At 39.0% G+C, this 15,246-nt stretch overlaps 1 protein-coding gene across 1 annotated transcript in view; it reads right to left on the bottom strand.

The window, feature by feature from the left end:
- Positions 1 to 15,246, bottom strand: part of LOC126285431 (cubilin-like) — a 1,398,426-nt gene that overhangs the window by 291,456 nt on the left and 1,091,724 nt on the right. The window contains exon 48 of the mRNA XM_049984811.1: positions 13,908 to 14,095. Within this exon, the coding sequence (XP_049840768.1) occupies positions 13,908 to 14,095 (188 nt within the window). The remainder of the gene's footprint in view (positions 1 to 13,907; positions 14,096 to 15,246) is intronic.

Here is a 15,246-nt window from a genome sequence, read left to right as displayed (position 1 = left end):
AGTGGGAGGCAGGAACAGAGGTTATGGATGGGTAGCTAGCAGCTCAGATGGAGGCAGCAAGTTTTCTGGCTAGAAATGCAGGGGGTGGGGTGGCAGGTGCATGGGGTAAGTATGTGATATACAATTCCTAGAGATAGTGAGGTGAGGCATATGATGAAGACAATGTGGAGGAGTGGCCTGGGAGGGGATGACATGGCAGAAGAAGGGAAAACTGTTAGGAAGAGTGTGTGGCAACCATGGGTTACCAGACACTGAGGGCAGGAGGATTATGGGAGCGAAAGATATGCTGTAAGAGTAACCCTCATCTATATTGTTCAGAAAAGCTGGTGCTTCGGGAAACGAACCAGATAGCCTGAGTTGTGAAGTAGCCACTGAACTCAAGCACATTGTGCTGTTACATGTTGTGCCACTGAGTAGTCAGTTTTGTTCTTGGGCACAGTTTTGTAGTGACCTTTCATTCTGGTGGGTAGCTGAATGTTTTCCATATAGATATAAGAAGCTGTGCTGTGACTACAGCAGGGTTGATATATGATGTGGATTTTATAGGTGGCCCTTCCTCTGATGTGGTAGGAGAAGCCTACAGTAGGACTGGAGTAGGAAGAATTGGGTTTGTGGATTGGACAGGTCTTGCACCATGGTGTTCCACTGGGATATGAGTTTTGTGAAAAGGGTAGGATTGGGAGTGGGAGTAGCATAGCAAGGGACCAGGATCAGCACATCAGACCACAGTATTTTGATTGTAAGACCTTCTAAAGAGGAGTAACTTATTTTTCCTTATTGTGTGCATTTTGTTTTACATTTTTAAACTTCTTGTTTGTTTGTGGATTTACTAGCCAAGGTTTAGCATTTTTAATAACTGTGTAGAGCACATTTGCACTATTTGTATCATGACCATCAGTTTTTGTGTGAACAGACAGTTACAGTTTCGGAACTTATTTAGGTAGGTGGCTGGCTTCATCTCTGCAGCAGCAGCTCAGAGCACAGTGTTTCATTTGTGAGTTATACAAGCTTCTATCAAGAACTGACTTATTTTGATTTACTATGTCCATTTTTTGTTTAAATTCTTAAATGTCTTGTGTGTCTGGGTATCTATCAGCTTTACTTTTGCATTTTAATTTCTGTCTAGCGTATAGTCCCATAGTCTTTGGTGATATTGATAGAGACTACGATTGCTGGTTTCAAATGTGAGCAGAGTTGGTGTCCCTTTCCTCTGACTCCAGACAGTGGCATCATTGTGGGGGAGGGAGCAAGGGTGGATGTAGGGGCCCAATAGATGTTCAGCATGTTCCATGTGTCACCTGATCCATCCAATACTGTGATTGCTACAGTTGCTGCTCACACTGGCGATGGCCGCTTACCAGTGGTCGGGTGGGAGGTTATTTCATGGTGTGGCAGGCAGTGAAAGACTTTCTGGAGAGGAGATTGAAAGGCTCCTCCAGATTGTCTGACAAACATGTCTGAATGCTGTCTGTGACTGATAAAGATACTGAGCCTGTTTCAGAGGGAGCCTCTCAGACTGCAAGATCACCATCTTGCTTATGAGACAAAGGCAGAGCTCGTCATCTACAGCATTACTGACAGGACTGACTGTGGACCTTCAGCACTGAGCCAAGTGGAGGATCCAAATCAGAGGTTCAGATGGTTCTGTGACTCTGAAGGCTGGAGATCCCCCTACTTGCACCATAGGATGGTGGGGTTTTGAGCTCTGCTTCATAGGTCCAGGATACACTACACACAGAAGGCAGCAAAACGGGTAGGGAGTGTGTGTGGAACGGAGTTGATGATCGTTTTAGGATAGGGGTATTGGGGAAGTACAGGAAGGGATTAAGTCTCCAAGGGTGCAGGACAAACACAAGATGAAGGTAGATATAGCAACAACCAGCAATGTAGTTGCAATTTGTTGTAGCCACATTGGGAAAGAGCCGAGCTCCAAGTACTAACAGAAAGCACCGAACCTCAAATCATTGTAGGTATTAAAAGCTAGCTAAAACTGGAAATAAATTCAGTCAAAATTTTTACAAATGACCTAATGGTGTTCAGGAAGGATGGATTAAATATAGTTGGTGGTGGTGTAGGGTATTTGTTGCTGTTAGAATCAGTTTCTCTTGAAGTGAAATTGAAGCAGATAGTTCCTGTGAGTTAGTATGGGTAGAAGTTATACTTGAAGACAAGAATAAATTTATAACTGGTTCCTTTCACTGACCCTCTGGCTCAGTGATTCACTTGCTGAACAGTTCAAAGAAAATTTGGGTTTCATTTCAAATAGGATCCCCACTCATGTAATTATGGTCAGTGGTGACTTCAATCTAAAACTTGATACATGTCTTATGATGGAGGCAGGCATAAACCATCAACCAAAATCACACTAGATATTTCATCTGAAAATTATTTTGAACAAATTGTTCAGGAGCTTACTCAAAATGTAACTGATTTGGAAAGATACATTACATTTTAGCGTAAAAAAACCCTTGGAAAATAAGGAGCAGGTAAAAGTAATTTTATGCTACCCATACAATAATTGAAATTATATGTACAGACTCCATTGTATATGGGGATGACAATATATAACAAGTTAACGTGCAAAAATATATTTAATATAAAGCCAGAAACTTTAAATATGAGACTACAGCAGATTGTGTGGGAGAAATGCTACTATTCAATAGATGAATTCATAGAGCATGAAATGATAATTTGTGCAAGAGGTAATTAAGTGTTTGATTTTATTGCATGTATATATAACAAAATTGTATTATTATTATGATGCTACCGTGCGAAGTGGCGCAGTGGTTAGAACACTGGACTCGCATTCGGGAGGACAGCGGTTCAATCCCGTCTCCAGCCATCCTGATTTAGGTTTTCCGTGATTTCCCTAATTCGTTTCAGGCAAATGCTGGGATGGTTCCTTTGAAAGGGCATGCCCAATTTCCTTCCCCATCTTTCCCTAACCTGAGCTAGCACTCCGTCTCTAATGACCTCGTTGTCGACGGGACGTTAAACGACACTAACCTAACCTATTATGATGCTGTCTGTTAGTGTCAGCTGTTTGGCATTTATGGTGAAATTTTACCACAGTTTGATGTGTCTCCTGTACCTGAATCAAATGACTAAGATTTTGTATGTTATGAGGTAAATAAACCACAATTCACAATGGTGATACAATAACTCCATAATTAGCTACCATATACAACCATTTGTTTGAAGAAAGAACCACATCTAAGCTATAATTTACAACCATTTGCTTGAAGAAAGAACCAAATCTAAAGGCTGAAAAGTTGCACACTGCACTGCAATACTCAAGAACGTAAATAGGAGTAATCCAGTGAATTACAGATCCACATGACTGACTTCAATTTGCTGTATGACTTTGGAAGATAAATTCTGTTTGAGCATTTAGAATTATTTCAAAGAAAATCATCCACTGACACACAATCAGAACAGGCTGAGAAAATATGCTTGTGAAACACAACTAGCTTTCTATTCTCACAAACTAATGAGTGCCTTAGACAGGGAATCTCTAATTTACTCAGTATTTCTAGATTTTCAGAAGGCTTTAATCATTTCTCACAAAAGACTTCTAATTACATTGCATGCTTATGTTGTATTGTCTCACTTATGTAACTTGACTCATGATTTGCTTTTAGATAGGTCACAGTACATAGTAATCAATGGAAAGTCATAGAGTAAAACAGAATTGATATCCGGCATTCCCCAAGGAAGTGTTACAGGCTCTCTGCTGTTTCTAATCTATATAAATGATTTAGGAGATAATATGAGTAGCCCTCTTAGATTGTTTGCAGATATTGCTGTCATTTAAATTCATCAGAGAATCAGTACCTATAGCAAAATGAGGTAGACAAAATATCTGTGGCAGAAAGTGCCCATTGACTCTAAATAAGGAAAAGTGTGAGGTCATTCGCATGAGTACTAAAAGAAGGCAATTACATTTTGGCTACATAATGCATCACACAAAATCTAAGGCTGTCAGTTCAACTGTAGAGATTTTGTCTTTGAAGTAGAGAGTTAATGAAATGTATGGACATGAGGTGTATGTTATATTAGGGTATTGTGATGATGATCATAATGATTATGCTGATGATGTGGTGGATAACGATTTCAGTGTTAGGAAACTTTTTTGTGAATTGTGGTATGTCATATTCAGTTGTGTCATTCAGTATTTGTTTGTGTCAGGAATATGTTGAAGGATGCGAAAGGGCCTTATGTGAGAGGTTGTTGTTGTTGTTGTGGTCTTCAGTCCTGAAACTGGTTTGATGCAGCTCTCCATGCTACTCTATCCTGTGCAAGCTTCTTCATCTCCCAGTACCTACTGCAACCTACATCCTTCTGAATCTGCTTAGTGTAGTCATCTCTTGGTCTCCCTCTACGATTTTTACCCTCCACGCTGCCCTCCAATACTAAATTGGTGATCCCTTGATGCCTCAGAACATGTCCTACCAACCGATCGCTTCTTCTGGTCAAGTTGTGCCACAAACGTCTCTTCTCCCCAATCCGATTCAATACTTCCTCATTAGTTGTGTGATCTACCCATCTAATCTTCAGCATTCTTCTGTAGCACCACATTTCGAAAGCTTCTATTCTGTTCTTGTCCAAACTATTTATCGTCCATGATTCACTTCCATACATGGCTACACTCCATACAAATACTTTCAGAAATGACTTCCTGACACTTAAATCTATACTCGATGTTAACATACTTCTCTTCTTCAGAAACGCTTTTCTTGGCATTGCCAGTCTACATTTTATATCCTCTCTACTTCGACCATCATAAGTTATTTTGCTCCCCAAATAGCAAAACTCCTTTACTACTTGAAGTGTCTCACTACCTAATCAAATTCCCTCAGCATCACCCGACTGAATTCGACTACATTCCATTATCCTTGTTTTGCTTTTGTTGATGGTCATCTTATATCCTCCTTTCAAGACACTATCCATTCCGTTCAACTGCTCTTCCAAGTCCTTTGCTGTCTCTGACAGAATTACGATGTCATCGGCGAACCTCAAAGTTTTTATTTCTTCTCCATGGATTTTAATACCTACTCCAAATTTTTCTTTTGTTTCCTTCACTGCTTGCTCAATATACAGATTGAATAACATCGGGGATAGACTACAGCCCTGTCTCACTCCCTTCCCCACCACTGCTTCCCTTTCATGTCCCTCGACTCTTATAACTGCCATCTGGTTTCTGTACAAATTGTAAATAGCCTTTCGCCCCTTTTTTTTTTACCCCTGCCACCTTCAGAATTTGAAAGAGAATATTCCAATCAACATTGTCAAAAGCTTTCTCTAAGTCTACAAATGCTAGAAATGTAGGTTTGCCATTCCTTAATCTAGCTTCTAAGATAAGTCGTAGGGTCAGTATTGCCTCACGTGTTCCAAAATTTTACAGAATCCAAACTGATCTTCCCCGAGGTCGGCTTCTACTAGTTTTTCCTTTTGTCTGTAAAGAACTCGCGTTAGTATTTTGCAGCTGTGACTTATTAAACTGATAGTTCGGTAATTTTCACATCTGTCAACACCTGCTTTCTTTGGGATTGGAATTATTATATTCTTCTTGAAGTCTGAGGGTATTTCGCCTGTCTCATACATCTTGCTCACCAGATGGTAGAGTTTTGTCAGGACTAGCTCTCCCAAGGCCGTCAGTAGTTCCAATGGAATGTTGTTGACTCCGGGGGCCTTGTTTCGACTCAGGTCTTTCAGTGCTCTGTCAAACTCTTCATGCAGTATCATATCTCCCATTTCATCTTCATCTACATCCTCTTCCATTTCCATAACATTGTCCTCAAGTACATCGCCCTTGTATAGACCCTCTATATACTCCTTCCACCTTTCTGCTTTCCCTTCTTTGGTTAGAACTGGGTTTCCATCTGAGCTCTTAATATTCATACAAGTGGTCCTCTTTTCTCCAAAGGTCTCTTTAATTTTCCTGTAGGCAGTATCTATCTTACCTCTAGTGAGATAAGCCTCTACATCCTTACATTTGTCCTCTAGCCATCCCTGCTTAGCCATTTTGCACTTCCTGTCGATCTGATTTTTGAGACGTTTGTATTCCTTTTTGCCTGCTTCATTTACTGCATTTTTATGTTTTCTCCTTTCATCAATTAAATTCAATATTTCTTCTGTTACCCAAGGATTTCTACTAGCCCTCGTTTTTTTACCTACTTGATCCTCTGCTGCCTTCACTACTTCATCCCTCAAAGCTACCCATTCTTCTTCTATTGTATTTCTTTCCCCCATTCCTGTCAATTGCTCCCTTATGCTCTCCTTGAAACTCCGTACAACCTCTGGTTCTTTTAGTTTATCCAGGTCCCATCTCCTTAAATTCCCACCTTTTTGCAGTTTCTTCAGTTTAAACTACAGGTCATAACCAATAGATTGTGGTCAGAGTCCACAACTGCCCCTGGAAATGTCTTACAATTTAAAACCTGGTTCCTAAATCTCTGTCGTACCATTATATAATCTATCTGAAACCTGTCAGTATCTCCAGGCTTCTTCCATGTATACAGCCATCTTTTATGATTCTTGAACCAAGTGTTACCTATGATTAAGTTATGCTCTGTGCAAAATTCTACCAGGCGGCTTCCTCTTTCATTTCTTTGCCCCAGTCCATATTCACCTACTACGTTTCCTTCTCTCCCTTTTCCTACTACCGAATTCCAGTCACCCATGACTATTAAATTTTCGTCACCCTTCACTATCTGAATAATTTCTTTTGTTTGATCATACATTTCTTCAATTTCTTCGTCATCTGCAGAGCTAGTTGGCATACAAACTTGTACTACTGTAGTAGGTGTGGGCTTTGTATCTATCTTGGCCATAATAATGCGTTCACTATGTTGTTTGTAGTAGCTTACCCGCATTCCTATTTTCCTATTCATTATTAAACCTACTCCTGCATTACCCCTATTTGAGTTTGTGTTTATAACCCTGTAGTCACCTGACCAGAAGTCGTGTTCCTCCTGCAACCGAACTTCACTAATTCCCACTATATCTAACTTTAACCTATCCATTTCCCTTTTTAAATTTTCTAACCTACCTGCCTGATTAAGGGCTCTGACATTCCACGCTCCGACCCGTAGAATGCGTTTTCTTTCTCGTGATAACGACATCCTCTTGAGTAGTCCCCGCATGGAGATCCGAATGGGGGACTATTTTACCTCCAGAATATTTTACCCAAGAGGATGCCATCATCATTTAATCATACAGTAAAGCTGCATGCCCTCGGGAAAAATTACGGCTGTAGTTTCCCCTTGCTTTCAGCCGTTCGCAGTACCAGCACAGCAAGGCCATTTTGATTATTGTTACAAGGGCAGATCAGTCAGTCATCCAGACTGTTGCCCCTGCAACTACTGAAAAGGCTGCTGCCCATCTTCAGGAACCACAAGTTTGTCTGGCCTCTCAACAGATACCCCTCCGTTATGGTTGCACCTACGGTACGGCTATCTGTATCGCTGAGGCACGCAAGTCTCCACCATCAGCGGCAAGGTCCATGGTTCATGGCGGGGGATGTGAGAGGTTAAGGACACTGTATTGTTGTTAATCAACACCTGCAACGTAGTACAAAGACTCCCCTTCTATGTCAAAAACACCAACATTTCCCAGGTCACGTGAAATGTGTGCCCATACCACTCCCACTACACACCTTGGTTGCCATCATTGATGCACTTTCCTCTATGCCAATGTATCTGGGGTCACATACAGGGGACCTTCCTGGGATCTGTAAGCCTTCAGCCCCTGGTTAGCCATATGGACTCATGGTGAGGATGATCATATAATGTTCTTTGAATCTCTAAATAGATTCTCCCAATTAAACATCACATGCTCATATTCTGAACCTCATGCCACTGTCCTCGTTGTTGACCTCATCCTCAGTGAGGGTCTGCTACACACTTCTGTTCACATTAAGCCTACTAAAAAATAATGGAATATCATATTTCGGGCTTGCAGCCGGATCAAGATACACAAATAATGGAACTTACATTTGGCAGTTGCCGCTCTTACCATGTCAAACATTCTCCCCCAAAGAGCCTTGCATTTAAAGCATACATATTTACTCGGATACAGACTCTTCACAGCAGTGCACCACCCTTCTCACCACTGCTTTCAATGCACGTAATTATCTCACCAACCCATTCAAAAGCATTTCTACTGGGTCATAACATCCAATGCTGCTATTGCTGATCCCTCTAAAAACTATTTAGAGTACACACCTTGTCTCTCATTTCTATCCTGGTCTTGAAGGTATTAATAAGTGACTTTGAAAAGGCTATAACTTTCTAAAATCATTCCTTGAAATGAGTTCCATTTTGTATGACATTTTGCTCACCACGCCTACAGTACATATGTTAAAAGTAAAATTGAAGATCTAACCATCACCTGTTTGCTTATCTCTTTAAGCAACTGAAGAACATTTAGTCATATCAGTTCAATGTCTAGGAAATGATGCTTGCAAAGAACATTATAATTTTCAGTACTAATATTTCAATATAGAGATGCAGGAGGGCTACATCTTTCAGAATCAGCTTTTCTGAACTATGCAGATAGAAGATATTCCACCCACTCTAGTGGGGTTAGGGTGTGTGTGTCCAGCCAGCACAATGTAGGTGTGTGTGCATGTGTGAGTGTGTGTGTGTGTGTGTGTGTGTGTGTGTGTAATCATATATGTGTGTTTTTTGTGTATTTGTACTCTGGATTGTCAAAGGATTTATTCTGAAAGCTAGTAAGTTTTCTTTCTCTTTTGTGTGTCCCTGTCATTGGCTCAATGTTTCTGTTATTTGGTGATTGGACTCACTTACCCTTAAATTATTTACATTCTGTCAGAACATTCCCTACAGATTTGGCGAATACCAGTGTTCATTATAAAGCTGTACAATAAGTAATAATGCACCATAAGTGGATCTCCATATTTATAAATGTAAAAATATTTTCTTTGAGAAACACCACTGTAATAAAGTAAATAATAAGACATAAACAGCAACTATATAATAAAACTGAGGAGTAGAACCTTTTTTTACAGTATCAGCTTTCTTACTAACTTACTCAATTAAATGTAGATGGCATTACGCACTGCTGCAATAGTTTATTGTTAGACACCCTATCAGACTAAATTTCTATGTCGTCTTTATCCCTGGTTAAAGTATATCTTGACTCACTCCCCATCCCTGACGGATCTCACTTTTGATGAAATCTACAGAATAAAATGAATGAATGGGAAAAAAGAGACATAACCCTCAATAGCAGTAATGGAGAGAAAAGGAGGATCATCTTTCTTCCAGATGATGAAAATGATGATTTGACAATGGGAAAACTGTGGAGTTTTATGTATGAATAGTCTGATCAGCCATTCTGTTCTCTGATATGGCACTTTCAATTAATTGCACACTCACAGAAAACTGTGGTTGGAGTTCCTGAGAACAATGAAGAGATTATGGCAACCATAGATAGCTATTTTGCAGAACAATACACATCACATGTGGAACATTCTCAGTGCAAAAATGTTTGCCACAGTGCATTGGCTGAAACTGAGCCTATGCCATACAGTAAGTATATTTTTTACCAGACAAACACAGTGTTTTAATGTCTGGTCAGAATTTTTTCATTAAAATCATGGTGGTTTTATCCTGTTACCATGTCCAATCAGTGTAAGTCTTAATAAGTAACATCTAAATCTAGCAAAAAGAAAATTTATCTTAGAAAAGCTATTAAACTACAAGGAGACACAATGGCCAGCAAGTACTCCCATTAAGGAGGTGAAATTTTATGTACTGCTGTCAGGCCCATAAAAATAAATAAATGAAAAATAAATAAAAAATCCTGGTTTTTGGAACTATTAATTTATTTCTCAGGGAGGATGGGTTGGAAGGATTAGGAAGGAGGGACTTAGACCCTAAGATGAGACAGTCCCTTCTGTTCAGAGACTGAATGGATACAAACATAAAGGGGCAGGCATCAAAGAGGTTGAAGATAGTACAGTGTTAAACAGCGTACCAGTTTCAGTCCAGAGATGATAGAATAGTACAATAAAGAAGTAGTATGGAAGCAGAAAAGGAGATGAGGGAAAACCAAAGGAACCCAGGAAAGAGGGTGGATAACATGAGAAAGGAATAAAGAATGTAAGTGAGAGAATAACTAAAGAAATAACCCAACCCAAAATCCAAATTCATGCTCCTCCTCCTCTTCCATGAGCCTTCTTTTCTAGGCATTGCAAGAGTTCCTCACTTTGAGAATTGCTTCAGAATCTTTCCTCAAAAATATCACCACAATCCAAAATCTTATTGAAGCTGTCTCCAGCTACCTGTGAATGCTTACCACTCTACCATTATACTTCCTGTGTACAAAGGCTCTGTTTGTTGTCATCAGCTTCTGGATATGTTGACATGGAGAACAGTTCCTAATGGTACTGTATCTGCCATCCAGACTGGTCTACAGAAAATTCTTGCAACCATATGCCTCATGGGCTAACAACTTTCTCCATAGAATTTCTTATTCCTTCTGACTCAAGCACACTCTTATTTTATCTACTTTATGAAACACACAATAACCATTTTGGTCACCCTACTGTACTTGGCTTCAAAGCCTGCATCACAATCCTCTCACCAAACACAGATCATCATCTTTTACACATTGCATTCAACCTCTTATCTTAAATGGAAGACACCAACCACTGCCTGGGAAATCTCAACTCCATTGCCACACCTCTCCCTCATGGAAAAGTACTTGCCAACTATCAAAGCAATGTAGCTGCACACAAAACATCTCATATATGCATGGCTTCTCAGCCAGCGAATGACACTTGATCCATTGGCATTCTCAAAGTCTCCTTAAAACCTTGTATTCACTAACTTTTCCAATGCATCATCACCCATAACTGCTGCACATCTGAGGATCATATTGAAATCAAATCAAGGATATTGCAACCACAACAACTATGTCCTATTTCAACCAGAACTTAGGCCATATGGGTTGGTACACAATTATTGATGTCACCTCTGTTGTCTGGGCTCATGGCAAAAATAAACTTCACTTTCTGCAACAACTTATCTCCATTTCCTTCTCAAATTTATCAGGTCCTTTTTCCAAACCCAAAGCCACCTTACTAAATGCTGACTTCCATCACACTGAGGCTCCCATAAGCAACAATACCTGAATGACTGCCAACCCTTCATATGCTTCCTTCCCTACATACATTAATCTGATTGAAATTACTTGGTAGTTGACATCTGTCACATGCTGCTATAGTGTTCCAACATTGGCTGGAAGCTACTGCTCAATTGTAGATGACACACAAACTTGGTGTATCATATAAAAAATGCAAGCAGTGTTGGTAATGACACAATGGAAATGTGAGATGCTCTGTCAACAGCTGATTTTAAGTGACCAATGACTAAACTGTGGCACATGAATTGTTTTGTAGCCCAGAGTTAAACACGTGTCCTAAACTAACCACAACTTGGTGATGTACAATGTATCCAAGATAACTGCAGTCAACAATCTGTGGTGTTCTAGTCGCAATGATGAGTTGCAGCCTTCAAAAATTTGCTTTTATGCAACATTGTGTGTGTAGTTTATCTAATGCAACTGATTATGATATCCGTATATGTGATGCTGAATCACGTCTTGTGCAGAAGTATCCAGTAGTGTTTGGTTAGTGCTGTATATGAAATGTGTGTATTTCATTAGCATCATTTTGTATATGTGTGTTTGTGTGCATGTGTGTGTGTGTGTGTGTGTGGTGAAATATGAAATGAAAGTGCTGGACCAATGATTTGAAATCTGGAAACACCTAGACGGAATGCTGGACAATGAAGTGTAAGTGAACTGACGAACTGTCATGGCCGTTTGGCAATGGCGAACAATTCATATGTGATGTTGACCATTCTGATTGGAGGAAAGCAGCTCCAATGCATGTTCAAGAAGTGTCAACTATCAGGTAATTTTAATTGGACTATAGGCATTTGTGTCAAATGTATCACTGAATTCGTCAATGCATATACCATCAACCTAGGCTCTTCTTTGCCTCAACTATGCCACAGATCCTGTGACCTTGTCTATAAGTAAATCTCCCAAACAATATATACCTCATGTTCTGACAAATAGAGCCCTCATTTCCAAAAAACTTAGAAAAACCAACTTGTCAACCATGCCTTAAACTTTCTCAATCCAAACCCTGAAATAAGTTTATCTCTCTCTGATATAATCCTCATGCCATCTGTTGGAGCATTCTATTACTAGCCTAACCTCTCTATTATCCTTGTCAAACCATGTGGGATGCCAGACCACTATCCCTACTGGAAACATCAGCCTCATCACTGGTGACTACTGCATCATCTAAGTCACTGCAACATGTGAAACCATGCATATTCTTCACCAAGTAACATGTGTTCACTGAGCAGTATTTTATATGGAAATGACCACTGCTAAACTGGATGAGTGCACAACTGTGAGAGCACAAATACTTCAGAGTTTTAGTTGGAGAAGATTCCCAAGAATGTCTTTTTTGATTTAAAATTTCTGTACTCTTAGTGTTAAAAATGAATGACTAAATGCTTCATACTGCAACTCAGACTTAATATCAATAACTATTAAATGAAGTCTTGATTTTGATAAGCAGTGATTCATTTATGTAACATGTAGTAGATTAAATTTTTGCTTTTGTTTTGAAATTCCTGTTTGAGTTATTGATTTGGCTTTGTTCAGTTTTGTGAAGGCAGTGACAGGTGCTCTGACTTCAGTACAGGTGTAGCAAACAGACTCAAATGCCACACATCATTCCTCAGAATACCTCAAGCAGCACCCTTCCTTGGGAAATGTTGACAATGTTGTATAAGAAAAAAAGGGGTGTCACTTGGTTAGGAGAGAAAGTCAGTCATCTGAGACCCTTTAAGTTGAAAAGGTCTGTGTACCAATATACTACAGTTTGTTATACTCAACTCTTTGGCTGTTCACTGAAGTGGGCATAAGTAACATAAGTGTGTCTGCAATTAGAAGAACAAAATAGACGAGCCTTCTGCAGGGCCAGAAGACATATAATTTTACCCTGCTCAAGCCTTGGAACTGTGTCTGTCTTGGGGACACCCTATTGCCAGATGCTGAACACCTTCTGTAGCCTAATCAGAGGAACCTGATAACCTGCAGTACTACAAGAGCTATCTGGATATTTCTACACAATACTAGTTTCACTTAACTCCTGAGACAAGTACTTGCTCTGTAAAATGTTCTCACATGTCATCACTTTCCTGCAGTTAATTTTCATCAACATGCAATACACCTCTCTTCTTATATTCTGTTTTATATTTATTTAATCCATTATTCTCTTTAGTTATTTTTACTGTCTTTATCCCTCACCCTTTATTTTTTGTTTTCCCCAGTCTCTTTATCTACTTTCCTATTGGTTCTTGATAATATCACTTATTTCATTTCTCCATTCCACTAGCCAACTTTATTTCTCACTCTGCTCTAATTTCTTCTCTGGCCTGAAGATGGCAAGCTGCTTACCAATATACTATCTTTGATCTCTTACCCTCTCTGATACACCCTGTTCACCTTTAATCCCCCACCCACACACAAGTTGAATAAATTTAACCAAAGGGTTGTGTGACCATGTTCCGCCTTTTCATTTTGCACTAACATATCTGTCTTTCCTCCCTGAGAAGAGAACTAAAAGTCACAAAAACTGGGATATTTTTCGTACTTTTCTATCTACCTATCGACATTGCTCACAATTTCACCACCTGAAGGTGAATACTGGACGAGCATTCTGTGTCCTTGTAATTTAATGGATAGTATCCATATCTATGCAAAATTTAACAAGCTATGTAGTTTCTATACTGCATTAGTATACTAAGTTTTACTTTTTCTGAACACAAATATACAAGTAGAGTGTATTGACTCACTGATATAAAACTGGAAGGTCTGTTGTACCACAGGCCATTGTCAAGATCCATGTCAAGCACGTCAAGTGAAACACGGCGGCCTTTGGGTACTGCAATGTCATACTGACAAGAGTGATATATATCTTTTGTATTTGGGTATCCAGGACTCGTTACTTCACTTTCTGGTCCTGTTAGTTTTTGGACGCACACTGTAAAAAGAACCAAGTAACTGAGCATGTAGACTAGAAAAATACAATATAGAACACTACAATATTTTCATATGCAATAATAGCTAATTGTAATGCATGTTTCCTAGGTAAGACACAAGACTGTTGAACACATGCTCAACTAGGATAGATTATGCTAAATACACATTGACAGATGTGCAGATCTATCTTTAAAATGATAAAGGGCACAGTATGTGGGTGATGATGGGTGCAAAGAAGGAACTAGGTATTGAATATGAACACAAATTTAAATGAAAATGCTATAAATTAAAAATGTTAAAGTCATAAAATAGTTCACAGTCAGATTTGGACACAAAAATTATTATTTACCAGACAGATTTATCACATTTACTTTAATACAACACAAGACAGAGTACAGTACTTGGTGTATGTTGCTTTTTATCAATATCAGCAACTTCATATCCTATACAACAGATTTTTGTTGCAACAGCATCCGCAGTCATGATAAAACTTCTTGAAATAAATTACTTTCTTGGATTGGTTGCTTTTTATACCCATTATATTTTTATTTTGTATACTACGATGTTTTGATTGCGTAGCCATTTTCAAGCAACTGCATACTTATCTGTAACATGTAATTACAACATGAGGCACAAAGCAACCATAGGCTATAGTCACCACAATAATTAAAGCACTTACAGTGCTTAACCCATTAATGGTGTATATTCTTGTCTGCAGTAATAAAGCAAATGAATTAAGACTTGAGTATACAGATTACAAGATACTAGTGACAAAGGGCATGTTGTCTGAAAGAAATTCTACAGTGTCATAGTGCTTTCCAGATGGAACAAATGATTTGGCATTTAAGTGAATGCAGGTTACTGCTGGCTAACTCCTAATGACCAAAGAACAGACTGATGAGATGATGCAAGTGTTTTCCCATGCTGATGTTACAAATTAATTTTATCAGCAATCACAATTTTTTGGCAGTATTATTAATATTACTGTACTTGTTAGGAGCAAGAAATAAAGGAATATATGGTCATAAGCTATTTTGAAATTCATTACCTGGTGTACCAAATTGCTACAGTTTATGCTTCTAGTCTTTCATCAGCTATGAGTCACACATGAATGACCAATGACAAGTGACCCTAAAATTTGCACTTGCAATA

The sequence above is a fragment of the Schistocerca gregaria genome, chromosome 8, assembly GCF_023897955.1.
Source record: "Schistocerca gregaria isolate iqSchGreg1 chromosome 8, iqSchGreg1.2, whole genome shotgun sequence".
NCBI classification, from domain to species: domain Eukaryota; kingdom Metazoa; phylum Arthropoda; class Insecta; order Orthoptera; family Acrididae; genus Schistocerca; species Schistocerca gregaria.
The sequence above is the reverse complement of the archived record's forward strand: the minus strand, read 5'-3'. Positions and strand labels throughout refer to the sequence as shown.